We start from the raw sequence: 24,068 nt of genomic DNA, 5'->3' as shown, positions 1-24,068 counted from the left end.
ACAGATAGGGTAAGATTAAGTATTTCTGATTTATCAAAATTTATTTTCATGCCTGAGAGTGCCGTGAAACGGCCCAACTCATCCATGACTCCCTGGAGGGATCGGCCAGGATCAGTGAGAGTGAATAGGATGTCATCCGCGAAAAGAGATATTTAAAACTGATCGCGTCCTTTGGTCACCCCTCGGATAGCTTTTTTTTTTCGTGTCTCTTCTCAGTTCACAGAACTACTCTCTGAATTCTTCCCTAGTTGGCAGGTCCATAGAGTTTTCTAGTGGGGCTTCATCGGAAGGTAGGCCTGTTTCCTGTTCTTCCATCCGTTTGCTATCTTGGCCCTCACCGCTGTCTGGGTGTTAGGATTTGTAGGTATGTGGGCCCTGGGCCGAGGTGAGAGATGGTACCGCCCACAGTGAGGAGCCCTATGAGCCTCACCATCGGGAGGCGAGGTCTCAGCAGACGTCAGACACAGCTGTGGAATAGAGTCTTTATTAGAGAGATAGGCACTGCCCGCAAAGCGGGGAGTGCAGGTGAAAGTCAGAGAGCCTGTGCGGTGGGGAATACCCAGGGGGAATACCTCCGTAGTGAAGATACGGCAATGGCCCGCAGCACAGGGTACATTGATGGCCTTCCTCACTTAGAGATGGTACGGTAGTGGCCTGCAGCGCGGGGTACACTGGTGAGGGTTTCCCACTAGAGGTGGTACGGTGGAGATCCGCAGCGCGAAGTACACAGAGGAGATTTCCTTACTTAGAGATGATACAGTAGTAGCCCGCAGCACGGGGTACACCAGTGGGCATTCCACACGAGATGGTACAGTGGTTGTCTGTAGAACGGAGGTACTCACAGTAGCGAATGGTCCAGGAGAAGCCCCGTGGATTGGGGATAGGCAGCAGTCCAAGGCAAAAGGCCCTCAGAGGAGCGGATAGCCAGAGACAAGGAAAGGGCCCTCGAGGAGCGGGTACCCAAAGTGTTTTACGCCAAAGGTGCAGGAACTGGAACGGGAAGTCCATATTGAGTGTAGTGGATTCAGCAATGAGGAAACTCGTTGCCAAGTCGTAGGTAGGCAGGGCTAGCCGGCTTAAGTATGCTCGAATGTTGATGTCATCCGTAGGGGATGCCCCTGAGGTTCCCACCATGACATGCTTAAGACTGGCCTGTGCGTGCGCCTAAATGATTCCAAGGGCAAGATGGCAGTCGGCAGCGCCCACGCCGTCCCGGGAACGTCAGGCAGGTCGGAGGTAGCTGGCGGAGGCCATCATTCTCCCCAACGGGATCAATGTAGCAAAGAAAGAGGTGAGTATCAGCGGTCGCAGCTGTCTGCGACTGACGGGCGTAACACTGGGCTCTCATTCTTGCGATACAAAAAATGCCCAAAACTGACAGTTTTCCGTTTAGCAGCCATTATGTGGTTGCTTGTGATAATCTTGTAGGGCAGAATTCATGGCTCCAAGCAATTTTGAGCTTTGATGAAGGTAGATTCGCCAGGTGAGGAGAGGAGCTTCACAATCAAGCTGCTTGCACCATAGATGATGTCACTTCCTCCCCCCCTTGTGGAATCTTAATCTAGTATTGGAGTTTTTGGCAGAGCCCTCCTTTCGGCCACTGCGTAGTCTTTCCTTCCGTTTATTAAACTTGAAAATGGTGTTCCTGGTGGCTATATGTTCGGCACGTCGCATTTCTGAACTACAGGCATTGTCGTGTCGGGAACCATTCCTCCGGATGATTCCATCCTTCTTGCCCAAGGTAGTCTCGGAGTTTCATTTGAATCAGTCCATTTCATTGCCATCCCTAAATAAGCACAATGCGTGGAAGAATACTGCCTCCTCTGCCATTTGAATGTTAGTAGGCTTTTGGTGCGGTATCTGGAAGTTTCAGAACCGTCCGAAAGACGGACTGCCTGTTTGTCCTTCACGGTGGAAGGAAGCAAGGTGAACTGCTTCGCAGGCTACCATAGCTTGCTGGATTAAGGAAGTGGTCACAGGAGCCTATGTGGAGGTAGGAAAGTCATTATCCCTTCAAGTTAAAGTTCATTCCACTAGGGCTCAGGTGGTCTCATGGGCGGAGGCTAGACTGCTGTCTCCTGTCGACATCTGTTGAGCGGCTATATAGTGCTCCTTGTACACCTTCTTCCGGTTCTATCGCCTGGACATTCAGCCCCAGGAGGATGCAACCTTTGCAAGGGCGGTGTTAACCGGACTGTGGGCAACCTCCCGCCCTGATTGGGAGTAGCGTTTGTACATCCCATTGGTCTTGAGTCCATCTGGCTACATGCTAGGAAATGGAGAAATTACTTAACTGATAATTTTGTTTTCCTTAGTGTAGACAGTTGGGCTCAGCATCCTGGCACGGCTGCCCAAGAATGGTGCCAAGGATTCGCCCGAGGAGTAGATATAGATTCCAAAAGATTATGGGTAAGCCATCATCCAGTTCCTAGATAAGGGCATCTATAATCTTACTGGGGTTCAATGTTTATCTTTGAGTGCATTTACGGTTATCCTTTTTTAACAAGTTTTTTCAATGAGCCATACCAGGGCAAAGAGGGTGGGGATTCTACTCCAGGTACTTCCTGATTGCAAAGAGAACAGGAGGACTCCGTCCCATCCTAGACCTGAGGGCCCTGAACAAGTTTCTAAGAAAAGAAAAGTTCAAGATGGTTTCTCTTGGCACCTTGACCCCCCCCCCCCCCCTTTTGCAAAAAAGGGATTGGCTATGATCCTTTGACCTAAAGAATATATACACCCATATCGAGATCTTCCCTGGCCATAGGAAGTATCTCCGATTTGTGGTGGGGAAAAAAGCACTTCCAGTACCAGGTGTTGCTGTTCAGGCTCGCGTCAGCCCCACGGGTCTTCACAAAATGCCTGGATGTGATGGCACTGCAACTCTGCAGCTGGGAGTGCATGTTTCTCATATCTGGATGATTAGGTGCTCAAGAGCATGTCTCAGGCAGGAGCCACCAGGTTCATGCGCTTGACAATCCAGGTGATGGAGTCACTGGTGGTTGTTCTCAAATACCCAAAGTCCCATCTCAGTCCATCCACCTTCTTCATTTGAGTCCTGCTAGAGACAGCTCAGGCCAAGGCCTTTCTGCTGTGCCAGAGAGCTGTCGCCTTGGCGGCCATTGCAGCAGGAATTCAACAGAGCCAGCAGATTCCAGCCTGGCACATGTTGAGGCAGTTGGACCAAATGGCTACAACCATCTATGTTACTCCCTTGGCATGCTTGCACATATGCAGAGCCCAATGGACCCTGAGGTCACAGTGGCGCCAAGCCACTTAGAGCCTCCAAGATTGCATCTGAATCACCCCGTTTCTCAGGCACTCCTTGTCCCAATGGCAGATACTTTCCAATCTGGAACAGGGGATTTGCGTTCGGAGTCTCCCTGCTTAAGTTGTGCTAATCATGAATGCATCTACTCTGGGATGGGGTGGAGGAGATCTGCAAGGCTGCGACGTAGTTTTCTCTCTATACATTCACATCCACACAATGGTAGGGTCAGCTATTCTGCTTCCAGGATCTGTTTGAGATGTAGAAACCAACTCTTCCAACCTAGGGCCTTTTGTTTGGGTTCAGGCTGTCTTCCCCCCTCTGTTACCAACAGCACCATTGTTGTCGTGGTGCCCATTGGCACCTGGTTAGATGTCTGTTTGTCCCCTTTTTGTGTTGGGGAGCAGCCTATAGCTAGGGATTCACCCATGTGTGAGGACTACTATTCTGCTTGTCCTCAGAGAAAGCATAGTTGCTTAACTTTAACAGGTGTCCTCACGAAACCCGCTCGCTACCTTGCGGAGTTGGGTTTCTCCTATTTTTTTATTTTATCGTAATTCTATGTTGCGAGACTGAAGAGGGACCCCACGTGGTATAAGGCATGCTGGGCATTCTCAATGTACCTAGTCAAAGTTTCTAGGGACTTTGACATAAGTTTCCTGCATCTGGCTCCATCTGCTGATGTCATCCATGTGTGAGGACTACCATCCTGCCCATGTGCGAGGACTTACAGCTTGCTACCCTCTGAGAACACTTGTTACAGGTAAGCAACTCTGCTTAATTGCTAGTTTGGTTAGTTGTCCTGCAGTTGAGACTTCAAGCCATTTAATTTGTCATATAATTGTGATATTGTATTATTACTGTCTAGGATTTTGTTATTAGTTGTACTTCATTTGTCTGATTATTTTTGTTTTGTTGCCACCAGGAGTTGATATTTTTGGAATTAGGCATATAAGCTTTAATAATAATAATTTTATCCCATGGCACAGAGAGATAATTCTGATTTCTGTAGTGAGCTCTCTAAGAAAAGCAGGACTATATCACCATGCATACAATCAGGGGCACACCAGACAGGTTTAGCTTGCTTCCTCAAGCTGTATGATTACCATATCTAGCCACCACCTGCTTTGTGACCTGGAGCAAGGCACTGATCCCCACCCCCCTGAGGTTCATATTCAGCCATTGGCCAGATTACAGAGTTAGCCAGACAAACTTTATCCAACTAACTTTGGAGGGACATTCAATAGCACAGCCACTATTGAATATAGATGGCTATCTTAAACATAGCCGGATAACTTTAGGATATTCCTACAGCATAACCAGAGTTAGTTGGATAACTTAGCCGGCTAACCTAACTTCTTCCAGAAATGCCCCTGGAATGACCCTGAGTTTTCCAGTTAAGCTTTAGCCAGCTAAGGGGAGGAAATATTCAAAAGTTGGCATTTAGCTGGATAACTAAAGTTATCTGGCTAAATATTTCTGAATATAGATCTGAGTGCTTATGTTTGATTTTGCAGGGCTGGGACTTGCTAACCATATGATTTTGATTCCCAGTCGTACAGTAGCAGTGTTTAAATAATACATAATTTATAATTGGAAAGAAATCTGAATTTTGTATGACTTGTGCTTATAGCTTTGTTTTTATTTTTTTGTAGATGAACTGGATTGCAGCAGAACAATAGTAAGCTTATGCAGTACAGCCCACCATCACTTCCCTTCAGCACTGCATCACCTACAAGCGGAAATCCCAGCTCCCACGTTGCAGCATGGTATCTCTGAAAGCACTACACCAGAACCACCTCTGAAGTTAGGTCAGACGACAGCTAATACAATTAATTTTGCTGAACTGACGCCTTCTGCACTGTATGAGAGAAATGTCACAGGACTAGATCTTCTTTCTACAGTAGATAGCAGTGCCTCTGATGAAACACAACCTTCAAGCTTGGGGAGATGCAGTGTACCAGTCTGTGATCTCATTAGTGACACTGGGAGTTTAATCCTTACAACAGCTTCTAAAGATGATCAAGAGTTGCAGCCTGAGGACTTCCAGTCCCATAAGGATTTTGTACTTGGCTTTGATTTATCCTCTGTACCAGCTACTATCTGTCTTTCATCAAAAGAGGATGGTGGTTCTTTGGGCCCAGTGGAGCAAAAGATTGGAGGAGCTTTCTTGCCAGAAACAGAATGCTTTACAACAGGCGAGTTAAGTCTGCAGGACTTAGAAACAGCCAGTCCCATCAACACAGAACTCTCTGAATTATATTTTAATCAAAGTAGGGTAGAATTCACAAAGGGTGATCAGGAAGAAAATATTAACATTATTGGTGCTACATCAGGTTTTATATCATCAGGAAATCTAAACACAACGAACTTAAAAGGTGAAGAAATAAATATAGAATTGTCTCACAAATTTCTAATGAAAGAAAATGCCAATAGTTCAATAAGTAAAGAAGGAAATGTGGAGGGAAGAGATGTAAAAGCTGAGTCAAATGATGGCGGCAGCAGCAGCACAGGATCCATGCCTTCTGCACTTCCAAAGGGGCACAGTTTGTATGAAGCGCATATAAATTTAAGACTGGAAGAGTGTGAGTCACCTGATGTTTTGCTTCATGAAGAGTGTTCTGTAACGTTAGAAAAGGAGCAGTTTGTAGATAAAATTGTATGCTCTTCGAATGGCAAGAATACCAATGAAATATCAGAAGATGCCTCTTTAAACTCATGTCTACCTGCAGAGGAGGACCAGACCTCACTGTCCTGTCTTCCACTTGCAGTTTCAATATGTGGTTCTTTAGTTGTAACAGATGACAAAGAATGTAGTGTACTCCAGCAAGGCAAAGGAAGGGTGGTCAGTGATACTGTCACAGTGCCTGAAGCTGCATCAAATACTGGTATCCCCGAGAGGGTGTCCTGTGAACAGACCGATTCTGCTGTTCAGGGAGAACAACAGTATTTGGGTAAAGCCTATCAAACGTTTGTGGAAAAAGGCAAAGTTGATGAGGTGGACAGGAAGGAGATCTGGGGAAAAATAGTAACAGAGGATGAACGTCATAAGGTAATTCCATCTTTTCCTGTTGTAGGAAAATCTGAAAGTAATTTCACTAGTGTTGATATCCATCAGTGTGATAGTTATAAGGAGAATGTATCAACAGCGGAGGGCACCATTGATCAGGCCTTGTTGACTGCAGATGAAGATATATTGAAATGTGATATGTTAATCAGTGATGCGGAACTTGATGCTTTCTTAAATGAACAGACTTTTCAGTATAGTAATTCAAAACCTTGTATAGAAGATTTTTCAATGTCTGATGCAAATCAAATGTCTTTAATGAACATGGATGATGGTGATGATCTACTAACGGATGTACATACAAAATTCAATACTGGGGCACGGTGCACAACAGTTTCTGATGATCCTAGGACTTTTGGCTTGATGAACAATGAATGTAAGTCGGACAGTCTTTCAACATCTCAGACTGGAAAAAACACACCGTGCTTTAACCCTATAATGGAGACTAGCGAAGCACAGGCTCCTAATGTTAATAGTCAAGCTATAAACCTTGGAGGTGCCAGACCTAAACTATTATTTGACCTTCCTCCGAGAACTGTGAGTGAGAGAGAGCTCAGCACATCACTTATACAGAATTTAGTAGAAACCAGAAATGAGCAGCAGAAAGTGAATTTTGGTACTCCAGGGGCTGCACCTACTGGCAGCAAGACCAGCTCTGACTTAAGCTCCAGCTGCAATTATTCTGGCATGGAAACCAGCTTAGAAACAGAAGGAGAATCTGCTCTTGCTAGCACAGAAAAGCAAGAAAGTGCAGCAGATGAGGAAAGTACACAAGAAGGTACAGTTTTAGGACACAAACAACCGTCCTGGGTTCCAGATGCAGAAGCTCCAAATTGCATGAATTGCCAAGTCAGGTTCACCTTCACCAAAAGAAGACACCATTGTCGAGCATGTGGAAAAGTAAGTAAGCAAAAAAAACCAAAACTAATTTCTATTGTTGCAGATCTGATGGCACATTTAGGGTCTGATTAATCAAAGGGTATTTTACACAAAGAATAGAAGGGAAAAGCCTGGAAAAAAATCAGCAGAGGTAAAGCCAGGAATCATCAAGCAGGATATAGATTTTAGATTTAATTGGTCTCCTTTCTGAATTCAAGCTCAAGACAAGTTATATTCGGGTACAGTAGATAGTTTTCTGCCCCAGAGGACTTACAGTCTGTGCCTGAGGCAATTGAAGGGTTAAGTGACTTGCCTGAGGTGACAAGGAGCTTCAGTAGGAAAAAGCTCGGTATTGCAGCAAGAAGGGAAAATGGGCACACTTAGATGGTTCTGGAGGTCTTTCTGTTGTCAGTGTCTTAATTTCAACGTTTTTGTGTTTGAGGAAAGGAAGGAGGAGTATAGAACAGAAAAGGAAAAATCAGAAAATGTATCCAGTACTGGTGTTGCTTTTTTCCCCACTGAGAACATGATTGCTTCTGGCTTTTCTTTTAAACTAAGTATATGCGAGGTGGACACTTGGCTTTTCCTTCTTTCATTTTGGTCCTAGCACTGTCGATGCTCTGAATCTGTGTAGGTCACCTGCAGCATCAGGCAAGGTGGTGTTCACCTTTAAGGGTAAGGAAGTTTATTTGCTTTTTTGCTGGATCCCATTGCAAGCCCTGGTAGACAGTTCAGGGTTTTGAAGTCTAGCAATATGGTAGATGATACACACATGAAAATTAGGAAAGGGACAAGTGTTTAATAAGTTTTATACTTTAGTTTTTTGTTGGGTTTTTTTGCATGCTTTATAGGTGGTAAGTTGCATGATATCAGAAATTGTGCCTGATGATTTTAATTAGTAAATTTTGTTGGTGCATTGTTAGGTTTTGGGGTTTTTTTTTTCTTTATTTTGCTGAGAAATAAAAACACCCTTTTCTTTCTCCCTCAAATTAGAGGTTATGATACATATATCACTACATAATTATCAATTTCATAACACACTTTTGCAGAAGGTCCCTTACTTACAAAAGAAATATCTTGTACAATATCGTGGATACACAAGGAAATGATTACTGAACAAGTAACAATCAGGTAATAAGAAAAGAGGAAGGGATTGAGTTAATGATGTGACAGGTCTTAGGAACAGAAAGAAGAGAGAGGCATACAAGGTAAGGCAGCTGATTCCAAAGGAAGAGCTGCAAGGGCAAAGATGTAAGATGAGGAATGGGCAAAAGGGCGGGTTGATGCCATGAATCTTGTGCCAAGAGGCAAAGGGACAGTTGGACTTGAAAGCAGAGAGAGGAGCTGAACTGAGTATCTATAAAGCATACAAAAGTGAGGTTTTTTTGGGTTTTTTTGGGGGGGGGGGGTTTGGAACTGGATGCAAATGTTTTTTAGGGAACCAATTTAATTCTTTCAGCTTGGTCATATGAGAGAAGCAGTGGACCCAACACATAGGGTGAGTGAATTCATTCTGTGGGTGAATGGTAATCCAAGAAATAAAGGAATACGGTATTTTTTTGTTGGGAGGATAAATATGTAGTAGTAAGGACACTTTTTACAGTAGTATACATTTGAGCATAGAGAAGAATGGAAGAAAACACTAAGATTATGTGTTGGGGGAAGAGAGGTAAAAATTATAATAGGAAAAGAAAGAAGCAGATAGGCCAAGGGTTAGGAATGCAAAGAAGAGACAAGTAGCTCAGTCTTGCATACTGAATCTGAGCCAGCGATTGGAGATACAGTTGTATGCAACAAAAGCAGTCAGGAGCTTGGACCATGATATAGGAAAGTGTGTTATAGGTATTACATTCAACGTACTCTCATTTTGGAATCCAACAAGTGCGTGTTAAGTTTAAAAAAAAAAAAAAAAAAAAAAAAAGTATAATGATGGAGCCTTGTTGGTCCCATCATGAGCACATGAGAAGAATTGACGCTTCAGAAAATCAAAGGCTGTTAGCAAAGTTGGAAGCCATACCTGCTAAAACTGTGCCTAGGGAGTCCAAGAGTTTGAAGATAAAAGTGAATACTAGTGGTTCACAGTGTCAGAGTCCGCAGTTAGACTGAGGACAAGGATAGAACAAGGAGAAACTTTCCTGGCAGAGGGTAGATCAGAGGAGACTAAGAATGGACACTGTCAGTTAAATGTTTGAGAAGCAAGCTAGGTATTTTGTACATTATTCTAGGTAAACATACACAATTTCCATTTGTCTCTTTCTTTCTCCCCCGCATGATGTGACTGGAGGATATTTAGAATTGCAAGTCTGAGAAGCTAAAGAAACCCCAGGAAATACCACTCTGACAACCAGAAAATAATCCCTGATTATCATATATTTTTACTGTTACTGTTAATAATCTGAACTAATATGGCTTGGGTGGGAGAGGTGGCCAACTGCCCCACTGCTGTATGGACCACTGTGGGGATTAAGAGGACACTACTGTGTTGAGCCTTGAAGGCTTCATCTGAAGCACTCAGCTGGCATGAGGGTCGATTTGCCCTGGGCAAAAATGGAGATTAAATAAAAACAAGTAGAAAAGCCACAATTTAATTTAAATGAAAAGGCAAACTTGTTGAAGATTTTACTTCCTTACCATTAAGATAGGTCAATCCCAATAAGTTGATAATGCACTTTTGCCAGCAGATGGAGATGGAGCAAAAGCTGACAACATGGTTATATAGTCCTGCCCTGACAGCCTGCCAGTATTTTCTGTGGAAGTGCATTTCCCTTCGGGGGATTGCCTGTGAGTAAAAAAAAAAATAAAAATAATAATAATAAAGTTGCAAAGGTAGTGATACCATGCAGTCCCTACCTCAGTAAAGTGCCTCTGTCTGGTAGCCTTGACTGGCGTGGACCTAAATTCTAATTAGTGGTTGCAGGCTGAGAGAGGTTCAGAGAGCTGGGGCTTGTTCCTGCTCTCAGCCATGGAGGGCTCAACTCAGGTAAAAGTTTTTAACTTAAAAAAAAGTTTTTAACAAAAAAAAATTTAGCGACAGGAAGACAGCAGGAGAAGGATCTGTTTCCTCTGCGTTCAGCTGTCCCACTCATGTCTCTGGGGAGTTCTGTGAGGTGAGGAGGAAGTGCAGTTATGGTGGGTTCAGCAGGCTCCGCTTCCAGGCTTCTCCCATTTTGGCATGTGGTAGGCCAAGAAATACTTTTGCGTGCTTTTTTGCTGCAGACCATCTGCGTGCGCTTGCGCATCTGGGTGTGCACCCATTCTCATTTGTGCGTGCAATTGGGTGTTTTTCCTTCTGGATGTACATCTTGTGTGCCCAGTTTAGGTGTCTATCCTGGGCATCCAGTTTGGGCGTTCACATTTTTTGTGCGTCCATATTAGGTGCAAGCCTTCATCGGGTTGTGCACTTATAGCATGGCGCCTGTGGCGAACTAATCTAAGCGCCTGCCTATCTGTGCTGCTTGCCACATCAGCCGGAGATTTCCTTAAGCCTGTGTCAGCGTTGCCTGGATGCTGGGGGACATTTGCCTCTCTCTGATTTTGCCAACGATGTTCCATCTCATTGGTCTGAGGGGATTGGGACCGAGGGAGACACTGCAGTGGTGTCTCCTCCCCTGATTGGTCTGCAGGGGACACTAGCTCGCAGGATGTCAGGTTCAAGCCTATGGGGCCTGGAATGGCCCTGCCTCCTTTTCCTGGGTGGAATTTTTCCAGGGATTGCATCATTTCTACAGGGCCGGTTTGCTGAAGCAGCAGTTCCTACTAAGGTAAGTCCAGGCACTCCAAGTGCTCCTATGCCTGTCTTCATGTTCCAGCGCCATAGCGCAGTGCAGTGTGACAGAGCTCGAATGCAGGTGGATCAGGATTATTCTGATGATGATAGTGTGGGCTCTCCTGGCGAGGAAGGGGGATATTCCCCCAGATTTGAAGCCAAATAGAACTCTTCTACATTTCTTTCAGAGAGATGAGTTGCCATGTCTGATATCTCAGACCCTGAAGACCCTCAGAGTAGTTGTGTTTGATTCCTTGGGGACGCAGAAGGAGGATCCTATTTTGGTCACCCTGCGCAAGGCTTCTTGTTTCTTTCCCCTCTTGGATGCAATCCAGGAGTTGGTTGATCTGGAATGGAATGCACCTTAAGAACATAAGAATGTTAGAAATTCAGACCAAGGGTCCAACAAGTCCAGCATCCTATTTCCAACAGTGGCCAATCCAGACTACAAGTACCCAAAAACTAAGTATATCCCATGCTACTGATGCTAGTTAATAGCAGTGGCTATTTTCTAAGTCAACTTGATTAATAGCAGGTAATGGACTTCTTCTCCAAGAACATATCCAAATCTTTTTTAAACCCAGCTACATTAACTGCACTAATCACATCCTCTGGCAACAAATTCCAGAGTGTAATTGTGTGTTAAGTGAAAAAGAATTTTCTCTGATTAGTTTTAAATGTGCTTCATGCTAACTTCATGGAGTGCCCCTAGTCCTTCTATTATACGAAAGAGGAAATAACAGATTCACATTTAACCGTTCTAGACCTCTCATGATTTTAAACACCTCTATCATATACCCCCTCAGCCGTCTCTTCTCCAAGCTGAACAGCCCTAACCTCTTTAGTCTTTCCTCATAGGGGAGTTGTTTCATCCCCTTTATCATTTTGGTCGCCCTTCTCTATACCTTCTCTATAAGAACATAAGAAATTGCCATGCTGGGTCAGACCAAGGGTCTATCAAGCCCAGCATTCTGTTTCCAACAGAGGCCAAACCAGGCCACAAGAACCTAGCAATTACCCAAACACTAAGAAGATCCCATGCTACTGATGCAATTAATAGCAGTGGCTATTCCCTAAGTAAAATTGATTAATAGCCATTAATGGACTTCTCCTCCAAGAACTTATCCAAACCTTTTTTGAACCCAGCTACACTAACTGCACTAATCACATCCTCTGACAACAAATTCCAGAGCTTTATTGTGCATTGAGTGAAAAAGAATTTTCTCCGATTAGTCTTAAATGTGCTACTTGCTAACTTCATGGAATGCCCCCTAGTCCTTCTATTATTCGAAAGTGAAAATAACTGAGTCACATCTACTCGTTCAAGACCTCTCATGATCTTTAAGATCTCTAAAATATCCCCCCTCAGCCGTCTCTTCTCCAAGCTGAACAGCCCTAACCTCTTCAGCCTTTCCTCATAGGGAAGCTGTTCCATCCCCTTTATCATTTTAGTTGCCCTTCTCTGTACCTTCTCCATTGCAACTATAACTCTTTTGAGATGCGGCAACCAGAATTGTACACAGTATTCAAGGTGTGGTCTCATAGTGGAGCGATATAGAGGCATTATGACATTTTCCGTTCTATTAACCATTCCCTTCTTAATAATTCCCAACATTCTATTTGCTTTTTTGACTGCTGCAGCACACTGAGCCAACGATTTTAAAGTATTATCCACTATGATGCCTAGATCTTTTTCCTGGGTGGTAGCTCCTAATATGGAGCTATATCTTTTTTGAGATGCGTAACTATAGCATGGGTTATTTTTCCCTCTATGTATCACCTTGCACTTATCCACATTAAATTTCATCTGCCATTTGGATGCCCAATTTTCCAGTCTCACAAGGTCCTCCTGCAATTTATCATAATCTGTTTTTGATTTAACTACTCTAAATAATTTTGTATCATCTGCAAATTTGATTACCTCATTCGTCGTATTCCTTTCCAGATCATTTATAAATATATTGAAAAACACAGGTCCCAGTACAGATCCCTGAGGCACTCCACTGCCTACTCCCCTCCACTGAGAAAATTGTCCATTTAGTCCTACTCTCTGTTTCCTGTCTTTTAACCAGTTTGTAATCCACAAAATGACATTGCCACCTATCCCATGACTTTTTACTTTTCTTAGAAGCCTCTCATGAGGAACTTTGTCAAATGCCTTCTGAAAATCCAAATACACTAAATCTACTGATTCACCTTTATCTACATGTTTATTAACCCCTTCAAAAAATTGAAGCATATTTGTGAGGCAGGACTTGCCTTGGGTAAAAGCCATGCTGACTTTGTTCCATTAAACCATGTCTTTCTATATGTTCTGTAATTTTGATCTTTAGAACAATTTCCACTATTTTTCCTGGCACTGAAGTCAGACTAACTAGACTGTAGTTTCCTGGATCACCCCTGGAGCCCTTTTTAAATATTGGGGTTACATTAGCCACCCTCTAGTCTTAAGGTACAATGAATGATTTTAATGCCAGGTTATACATTTTCACTAATAGATCTGAAATTTCACTTTTGAGTTCTTTCAGAACCCTGTGGTGTATACCATCCTGTCCATGTGATTTACCACTCCAGTTTGTCAGTCAGGCCTACCACATCTTCTGGGTTCACCGTGATTTGGTTTAGTCCATCTGAATCATTACCCATGAAAACCTTCTTCAGAACAGGGATCTCCCCAACATAGTCTTCAGTAAACACCGAAGCAAAGAAATCGTTTAATCTTTCCGCGATGGCTTTATCTCTAAGTGCCTCTTTAACCCCTCGATCATCTAACAGTCCAACTGATTCCCTTGCAGACTTTCTGCTTCGGATATATTTTAAAAAGGTTTTACTGTGAGTTTTTGCATCTACAGCCAACTTCTTTTCAGTTTCTCTCTTAGCCTGTCTTATTAATGTCTTACATTTAACTTGCCAATGCTTATGCTTTATCTTGTTTTCTTCTGTTGGATCTTTCTTCCAATTATTTGAATGAAGATCTTTTGGCTAAAATAGCCTCTTTCACCTCACCTTTTAAACATGCCGGTAATCTTTTTGCCTTCCTTCCATCTTTCTTAATGTGTGGAATACATCTGGACTGTGCTTCTAGGATGGTATTTTTTAGAATGTCCATGCCTCTTGCACACTTTTTTTTACCTTCGTAGCTGCTCCTTTCGGGGTTTTTTTCTAGCTATTTTTCTCATTTTATCAAAGTTTCCCTTTTGAAAGTTTAGCACTAGAGCCGTGGATTTGCTTACTGTCCCTCTTCCAGTCATTAATTCAAATTTGATCATATTATGATCACTATTGCCAAGCAGCCCCCACCACTGTTACCTCTCTCACCAAATCCTGTGATCCACTGAGAATTAGATCTAAAATTGCTCCCTCTCCCATTGGTTCTTGAACTAATTGTTCCATAAAACTGTCATTTATTCCATCCAGGAACTTTATGTCTCTAGCATGTCCTGATGTTACATTTACCCCTTGGATCCACAGCAGTTGCATTTCCCTGACATGGAAGCTTTGGTGTATACTGTCTTGAAACATATCGCCATCGCGGTAGAGGGAGGTGTGGCTCTGAAGGATGCTCAGGATAGGAGGATTGAGGCTATCCTGAAGGCAAGCCTTTGAAGCAGTGACAATGAAATTGCAAATTGCTTCTTGTTGTGCCTTGGTAGCTCGGGCTACCTTGCAGCTTTGTCAAGAGTCTGGTGGCGTTGGGTCTGATTTAGAACCTATGGTAGAACCAGAGGCTGCCTTCTTGGTTGTTACGGGCTGTGACTTGGTACGCATAGCCACCAGAGGAGCTGCTTCAGTTATTGCAACCAGATAACAACTGAGGCTGCGCAACTGGTCCACAGATACTATTTCAAAGTCGATCTGACTAAGCTGCCTTTCAAAGGCTCACTTTTGTTTGGCAGTGAATTGGAAAAAAAGTAAAGTAAATGGGGAGAGACCCCGGTCCTGTGTTTGGAGGATATGAAGTCAGTTTCCTGGACTTCCCGCGCAAATAACCACTCTCGAAACATCCGGTGTTTTGTCCCTTATAGGGGAGGTTCTTCCCAGAGGTCCCATCCCTTCTGCTGATCTCAGTTCTTTAATCCCTGAGGGTCTTGTAAAGATATGAGCTCTGGAGGCAGAGCCCCTCTGTCTTCCCAATGAAGGTTTGCGGGGAGATAGGTGATCGTCTATCCTGGTTTTATCACAGGTGGGCCCAGATTACTTCAGATCAGTGGGTTCTCGAAGTGATTCGGAATGGCTATGCTCTAGAATTTCTTTGCATTCCTCCAGTTGCCTTCATGGTCTCTCCTAGCAACTCCCCTCAGAAGAGGGTAGAAGTGGAAGCAACATTACAATGGCTGTGATTCTGAAAGTATGATTGCTGTTCCTTAGCGCAGTGAAATAGGGGCCGATATTCCATTTATTTTGTCATGCCCAAGAAAGAAAGGTCATTTCGGCCAATACTAGATCTCAAGGGCGTCAGCTGACATTACGAGTCACATATTTCAGGATGGAAATGATGTGCTCTGTCACAATGGCAGTACCTCATGTGTCTGGATCTGATGGAGGTGTATCTGCATATTCTCATCTGGCAGGAACAGCAGTTCCTCCAATTTTCCATCCTGGGTCATCATTACCAGTTTCAAACCTTGCCTTTTGGACTAGCCACAGTGCCCAGGACCTTTTCCAAGGTCATGGTAGTGGTAGTGGTGGTCCTTTGCAAGAACGGATTCTAGTTCACCGCTATCTGGATGACTGGTTGATTCGAGCCAGTACATTGGATGAGAGTCTTTGTGTTTCCCGCAGGGTGGTTTCCTTGCTGCAGGAACTAGGCTGGGTGGTGAATCTGGCCAAGAACAATTTGCAGCCTTCTCAGATCCTGGAGTATCTCTGGGTTTGTTTCGTTACAAGGCAGGGCAGAGTGTTTGTTTCTGCTGGAGTCTTGTATCCATCCTTGATGCTGCAAGTATGATCCCTATGGAACTCTGTTTGTCAACTGTGTGGTCTTATCTACAGGTCCTGGAGTTGATGGCTACCACATTAGAAATGGTTCCCTGGGCGAGAGCACATATGCACCCTCTTCAGCGTGCCTTGTTCTCCTGATGGAGTCTGCAGTCTCAGAACTATGCAGTGAGACTGCTCCTTTCGTTAGAAGTGAGATCCCAGTTGAAGTGGTGGTTACACGTAGATCATCTCAGGAAGGGAATTTCCCTGATGATGCTGGATTGGTTGGTACTCATGACAGATGTGAGCCTCTGGGGCTGGGGAACTCATTGTCAGGAGTTGGTGGTGCAAGGGTGCTGGAATGCAGTGTAGTGGCAGTGGAACATAACAGATTGGAGGCACGAGCAGTTCGATTGGCGTGCCTGCCATTCACCGAGTGGCTAGAAGTTCGGGCAGTCCAAATAATGCGACAACATTGGCTTACATCAATGATCAGGGTGGAACCAAGAGTCGACAGATGTTGGAGGAGATAGATGCGCTCATGGTATGGGCAGAGCAGTATCTCCTAAGCATATCCGCATCTCACATAGCCGGAAAGGACGATATCTGAGCAGATTTCATCAGCAGGAGAAGCTTGGACCCGGGGGAATGGGAGCTTGCAGATGAGGCTTTTCAGCTCCTGGTAGACCCTGGGGCCTACTGGATCAAAGACTTGCTGGTGAACTTCAACAATGAGAAAGTTCCACACTTCTTTGGTTGCAGGTGGGACCCAAAAGCAAAAGGCATAAGCACTTTCATTCAGGATTGGCCACATGGCGCCCTGTTGTATGCATTCCCCCTTGGCCTTTGATAGGCAGGCTGGGTACAGAAGATTGCAAGTCATACCAACACCGACCTTTTAATGGCTCCAGATTGGGCTCAAATGCCATGGTACATTGATCTCAGAGACATCTGGTTGGGTAGTCTTCTCCGGCTACCATCTTGGACGGATCTATAATGTCAGGCCCATTCTACATGAGGATCCAGGTCTGTTCTGTCTTGTCATTTAGCCATCGATAGGGCTCAGCTGTTGAAGCGTGGTTATTCACCTTCTGTAATTTCCACTCTTTTTCAGGCCCGGAAATTTTCTACTTCTCTAGCTTATGTTAGAATTTGGAAGGTCTTTGAGGCCTGGTGTTCTGAGTGAGGTACACAGCCGCTCAAAGTGGATATTCCTTTGATTTTGGAATTTTAACAGGACTGCTTGCTTAAGAGTTTGGCCCTTAATACCTTGAAGGTTTAAGTTGCGGCACTGGCTTGTTATAGGGGGAGAGTCAATGGAGGGCCTTTGTCTTCCCATCCGGACATGTTCTGGTTCTCGTGGGGAGTTAAACACCTCCTCCCCCCCCCCCCCTTACAGCTTTTGGTGCCTTTGTGGGATCTTAACTTGGTCCTTGAGTTCTTGGCAAGTCCGACTTTTCAACCGTTACATACTCTTTCCTCGTGGCTGCTTTCTTTGATGACTGTCTTTCTGGTAGCAATCTGTTTGGCTCACCAGGTCTCTGCATATTCTTTCCTGCCTTGAGCCTTTTCTCCATATGACTCCGGGTGTGCTCAGCTTCGGACTGTGCCTTCCTTTTTGCCCAAAGTGGTTTCGGACTTTCATTTGAATCTGTCCATTTCTGTGCCAGCCTTGGACAGGGACAGAGATGAAGCTGAGTACTGTATTTTGCATTCCTTGGATGTCAAGCATCATTTACTGCGCTACTTGGTGGTTACTAAGACTGTTCGGACGTCTGATCGCCTGTTGGTGCTCCATGGAGAGGTAAACAGGGAGCACCTGCGACATGAGCAACGATTGCCCACTGGGTTAAGGAGGTCATTACGGCAGCCTATGTGGCTGTTGAGGTTGCCTTACAATGCAGATTGGACCTCATTCCATGAGGGCTCAGGCAGTATCGTGGATAGAACTTTGTTTGTTGCCTGCTGAAATTTACTGAGCAGCAACATGGTCATATTTGCACACCTTCTCCAAGCATTGCCACTTGGTTATTAGGGCTAGGGAGGACGCTGCTTTTGCATGGGCAGTTTTGACTGGGCCGCTGGCAGCCTCCCACCCTTTTTGAGATTAGCTTGTGTACATCTCACTTGTTGAGATTGACTTACCCGAAAACTAAGGAAGGAGAAATTACTACTTACTTGATAATTTCCTTTTTGTGATGAGTAGGTCAATCCCAGACCTGCCCTTGGCTGTCAGATTTGGATTTTGTGGTTATCCTTCTTAGGGCGAGCGATGCAGAATATGATTCCTGCTTTTCATTGATAACTGGTAAGTGGCTTCTCTAGCTCTTGTGTGCTAGATATTTTCCTTTTTTTGGCTTTGCTCAGTGTTCCGGTTGGTTGAGAAACACGACTGGTTGCCTGTTGCTAATAATGTTCAAGTTTAATCAGGTTTGTCCACAGTTTGGCTTTTTCAGAGAATACTGGCGGGTTAATGTCTAAGTGGTACTATATAGCCATGACGTCAGCTTTTGCTCAGTCTCCATCTGCTGGCAGAGGTGCATAACCCACTTATTGGTATTGACCTACCCATTACTAAAGGAAAGGAAATTACCAGGTAAGTAGTAATTTCTCCAGTTTCTAATTGGAAAAGGGCCAATTTTTTGTGTCCCAATGATTGCAATCCTAAAAGGAAATGCACCATCCATGTATATGATAGTTGGGCTTTTATCAGTGATTGTAATTGAGGATCAGACTTTATAAAACTGTAGAAATCCAATTGCAGCTCATGAGCCAAATATTAAAAAGCTTGTCTCTTGGGAAATAGTGAGATAGAGCTCTTTTTCTTTTTGGATTGCAAGCATTTTTATTTAAAAAATTAACCCTTGTCTATTTATAGTAAATTGCAAAGAATAACTAAATATGGACTGTTTTTAAATTAGAATGTCCTTTAAGAAAACAATTTATGAATCTTGTCAATAAACCTTGTTCAAGCAGGAGGTCAGCGGATCTATTGTCCGACCCGAACCAACCTCACTGCTAAAAACTGAAAGAAAATTTTTAAAGAGACGGAGGGCAGGTTTCATATATATGAGTATCAAACCCCAACCAGGGTGTGCTCAATCTTGTGCATATAATCATAAACCGAAGCCACCACCGTCCAAATTTTTTTAGAGAACACTCTGTGCAACCAATTCTAATTAAGTCTTCGTATCCAAAAGTGAGAGAAAATTTTTTGTTCTACTTTTTTTGAAAAATTATCAAAACGCAGATGACGTAGCGAAATGTGTTGAAAAAGTCCCGACTTATCTGATGGTGAAAAGCCCGACGTAGCCACGTTTCTGGTCTAGACAGACCTTTCTTCAGGGGATGTTATCCTATATGAATAATAGCCAGTGAATCAAAAGCCTTCTGCGAAAAATCAATCATTTCTTCAAACAGACGCCATGAATGCGTTCAGCGGTGTAGAGACGCTGTCTGCTAACTCCCTCTGTTTTTAAACCCGGTGCACAGATGAATGAGCTACCAATTACAACGTACGTTGCTGTGGGCGTGATGACGTCAATTAATGAATGCATTTCACTAATCGTTGAAATGCTATATTGAATTTGAGACCCTATGCAATATTGCATTCTGAACTTCCGAAATGCAACAAAACACATCATAGACATGAATTTAGATTAATGAGTGCCATTCTAGCTCTTCATTTAAACCATGGGGTGCCTGGGTTTTAAGCGTAAAGATCCAAAAAGCTTCACGCTTATTTAATAACCTTTCACGATCACCACCTCTCAGAGATATTGGCACATAGTCTATCACAGTCCATTTCAGCATATTAAATGAATGTCCTTGCTGTACACAATGTGTCACTATGGGAGCTGTCAGAGTGCCTGTGTTCAATTTTGACTTATGTTCATTAAGTCTGATCCGTACTTTACGGGTCGTTCTGCCCACGTAAACACGGGGGCAGGGACAGATGATCGCATACACCACATGATCAGAATTGCAAGTAGTGTCAAATTTACGATAAATACGATAGCCCGTATTTGGTTCTTGCCACATTTGACCATCAATACTATTTGTACAATGAAAACACTGTCCGCAGTGCTTATGTCCTTCAAATAACGTTTCAGATGGTCTGAAACACTGTGCGTGAACTAACTTATCTCTGATGTTAGTGCCCCGGGTAGTAACAATCAATGGTGTATCCTTAAAGGTATCATGTAGGGCTAATATATGCCAGTGTCGGCGTATAGATGAAGAGATAACATTGGTAGCAACTGAATGTTGGAGTACACAAACCAGCTGGGGATCTTTTTTAGAAGGCTTATATTGCAGAAGACACTGTCTATCTGAATATTTAGCCCGTTTGTAGGCTTTTTTGATCGCTGATTGTGGGTACCCTCGTTCCAAAAATCTTTTTCGAAGTAATGATGCTTGCAATTCGAAATCATAACTGGTGGAACAAATACGTTTGGCACGAAAAAACTGACTAACAGGCAAGCCACATTTAAAGGAGTAGGGGTGGTGGCTATGAAATTTCAACAAGTTGTTTTTATCGGTCGGTTTCCGATACATGGTGGTATTGAAAGAGCCGTTTTCCAAAGAGATCAGTACATCCAGGAATGCAATATGGGATGGTGAACATTGCATCGTGAATTTTAAATAGGCATTTTGCTGGTTTAACCAATCAAAAAATGATGTGAGTTGTGACTGTGTACCCCGCCAAACCATCAGTATATCGTCTATATACCTGACCCACAAAGCTATTTCCTGCCACCAACTAGCTTTATAGATAACATTCTCTTCAAATTTCATTACATAGATGTTTGCTGTTGTCGGTGCCAAGGGGGATCCCATAGGGATGCCATGCGTCTGTAAAAAAATGTCAGATTGAAACATGAAGTAATTGTGATGCAAAACTATGTCTGTCAGTTGTAATATCACACTTGTGGGTATGCGATGATGATCTATTCGTTGTGTTAGACACTGTGAAATCATCTCAAACGCTTCAGTTTGAGGTATGTTGGTATACAGTGCAGTTATATCCAATGTAACCAATATGTAATTATGAGATGCATCCAGATGTGTTGACTGGAGTTTTTGCAATAAGTGTATTGTATCTTTAATATAAGAATCTGCTTGCATCATATATGGTTGTAAGATTTTGTCAATTAAAATGGCAGGAGCTTCCAACAACGAATCATTTAAAGATACTATGGGACGGATGGGAGGGTTGACACCAATTTTTATCGAAAAATGGTTGCAGATCCCACTCATACAATATCATCGATTTTACAGAGCATTGTTGATTCAGCAATAGGTTTAACTGAGAAAGAAAAAAAATTTTTGATCAATGAACATCCCAGGCTACCAGTGATATATTCGTTGCCAAAGATTCATAAAAACTTGGTCAACCCTCCCATCCGTCCCATAGTATCTTTAAATGATTCGTTGTTGGAAGCTCCTGCCATTTTAATTGACAAAATCTTACAACCATATATGATGCAAGCAGATTCTTATATTAAAGATACAATACACTTATTGCAAAAACTCCAGTCAACACATCTGGATGCATCTCATAATTACATATTGGTTACATTGGATATAACTGCACTGTATACCAACATACCTCAAACTGAAGCGTTTGAGATGATTTCACAGTGTCTAACACAACGAATAAATCATCATCGCATACCCACAAGTGTGATATTACAACTGACAGACATAGTTTTGCATCACAATTACTTCATGTTTCAATCTGACATTTTTTTACAGACGCATGGCATCCCTATGGGATCCCCCTTGGCACCGACAACAGCAAACATCTATGTAATGAAATTTGAAGAGAATGTTATCTATAAAGCTAGTTGGTGGCAGGAAATAGCTTTGTGGGTCAGGTATATAGACGATATACTGATGGTTTGGCGGGGTACACAGTCACAACTCACATCATTTTTTGATTGGTTAAACCAGCAAAATGCCTATTTAAAATTCACGATGCAATGTTCACCATCCCATATTGCATTCCTGGATGTACTGATCTCTTTGGAAAACGGCTCTTTCAATACCACCATGTATCGGAAACCGACCGATAAAAACAACTTGTTGAAATTTCATAGCCACCACCCCTACTCCTTTAAATGTGGCTTGCCTGTTAGTCAGTTTTTTCGTGCCAAACGTATTTGTTCCACCAGTTATGATTTCGAATTGCAAGCATCATTACTTCGAAAAAGATTTTTGGAACGAGGGTACCCACAATCAGCGATCAAAAAAGCCTACAAACGGGCTAAATATTCAGATAGACAGTGTCTTCTGCAATATAAGCCTTCTAAAAAAGATCCCCAGCTGGTTTGTGTACTCCAACATTCAGTTGCTACCAATGTTATCTCTTCATCTATACGCCGACACTGGCATATATTAGCCCTACATGATACCTTTAAGGATACACCATTGATTGTTACTACCCGGGGCACTAACATCAGAGATAAGTTAGTTCACGCACAGTGTTTCAGACCATCTGAAACGTTATTTGAAGGACATAAGCACTGCGGACAGTGTTTTCATTGTACAAATAGTATTGATGGTCAAATGTGGCAAGAACCAAATACGGGCTATCGTATTTATCGTAAATTTGACACTACTTGCAATTCTGATCACGTGGTGTATGCGATCATCTGTCCCTGCCCCCGTGTTTACGTGGGCAGAACGACCCGTAAAGTACGGATCAGACTTAATGAACATAAGTCAAAATTGAACACAGGCACTCTGACAGCTCCCATAGTGACACATTGTGTACAGCAAGGACATTCATTTAATATGCTGAAATGGACTGTGATAGACTATGTGCCAATATCTCTGAGAGGTGGTGATCGTGAAAGGTTATTAAATAAGCGTGAAGCTTTTTGGATCTTTACGCTTAAAACCCAGGCACCCCATGGTTTAAATGAAGAGCTAGAATGGCACTCATTAATCTAAATTCATGTCTATGATGTGTTTTGTTGCATTTCGGAAGTTCAGAATGCAATATTGCATAGGGTCTCAAATTCAATATAGCATTTCAACGATTAGTGAAATGCATTCATTAATTGACGTCATCACGCCCACAGCAACGTACGTTGTAATTGGTAGCTCATTCATCTGTGCACCGGGTTTAAAAACAGAGGGAGTTAGCAGACAGCGTCTCTACACCGCTGAACGCATTCATGGCGTCTGTTTGAAGAAATGATTGATTTTTCGCAGAAGGCTTTTGATTCACCGGCTATTATTCATATAGGATAACATCCCCTGAAGAAAGGTCTGTCTAGACCAGAAACGTGGCTACGTCGGGCTTTTCACCATCAGATAAGTCGGGACTTTTTCAACACATTTCGCTAAGTCATCTGCGTTTTGATAATTTTTCAAAAAAAGTAGAACAAAAATATTTTTCTCACTTTTGGATACGAAGACTTAATTAGAATTGGTTGCACAGAGTGTTCTCTAAAAAAATTTGGACGGTGGTGGCTTCGGTTTATGATTATATGCACAAGATTGAGCACACCCTGGTTGGGGTTTGATACTCATATATATGAAACCTGCCCTCCGTCTCTTTAAAAATTTTCTTTCAGTTTTTAGCAGTGAGGTTGGTTCGGGTCGGACAATAGATCCGCTGACCTCCTGCTTGAACAAGGTTTATTGACAAGATTCACAGATTGTGAGCTATCAAATGATTTAATATCTTATGAAAAATAATTAAAAAAAGGGGGTTTTTTGAATGTGAATCAGATTACATAGTGTGATTCCCCCAAAAATTGTTTTGGGTGCTTTTTCATATTTGGTATTTCACTTTAAGAAAACAAAACATTCTTTAAGCAGCTCCTTGCAGTTCACCAGAAGCATAAAGGCATTCACCATTAGCAAATCTCAAAAATTGCTTCATACTTGCTAGGTCCAGTTGGTCCAAATTTGCTGTGATATCCAAAAATGACATCATATACCACATAACCAATCCAGTCCCATTCCACATGAGGTAATGTATAAAGTTGCTCTCAGCAGTTCAAGGGAATTTATTGGGGGGTAGGTAGGATGTAGAATTTAAAATGTGACTTAAATATGTAATTAATGATATTTTGCTTCTACTTTTTGAAGTGTTGCATAATACATGGCTGGTACAGTTCAATTTTATAGATGAAATACTTTTTACAAACTCAGAA

General features: G+C 42.9%; 1 protein-coding gene across 2 annotated transcripts in view; it reads left to right on the top strand.

Annotated features, from left to right (window-relative positions):
- Positions 1 to 24,068, top strand: part of ZFYVE16 (zinc finger FYVE-type containing 16) — a 227,023-nt gene that overhangs the window by 22,199 nt on the left and 180,756 nt on the right. For both annotated transcript variants that reach the window (XM_029574267.1, XM_029574278.1), the window contains exon 3: positions 4,921 to 7,232. In XM_029574267.1, coding sequence (XP_029430127.1) covers positions 4,921 to 7,232 — 2,312 coding nt within the window. The remainder of the gene's footprint in view (positions 1 to 4,920; positions 7,233 to 24,068) is intronic.

Source organism: Rhinatrema bivittatum, chromosome 1, assembly GCF_901001135.1.
Source record: "Rhinatrema bivittatum chromosome 1, aRhiBiv1.1, whole genome shotgun sequence".
Lineage (NCBI taxonomy): Eukaryota > Metazoa > Chordata > Amphibia > Gymnophiona > Rhinatrematidae > Rhinatrema > Rhinatrema bivittatum.
Note: the sequence above shows the minus strand (reverse complement) of the source record. Positions and strands in the feature narration are given on the sequence as shown.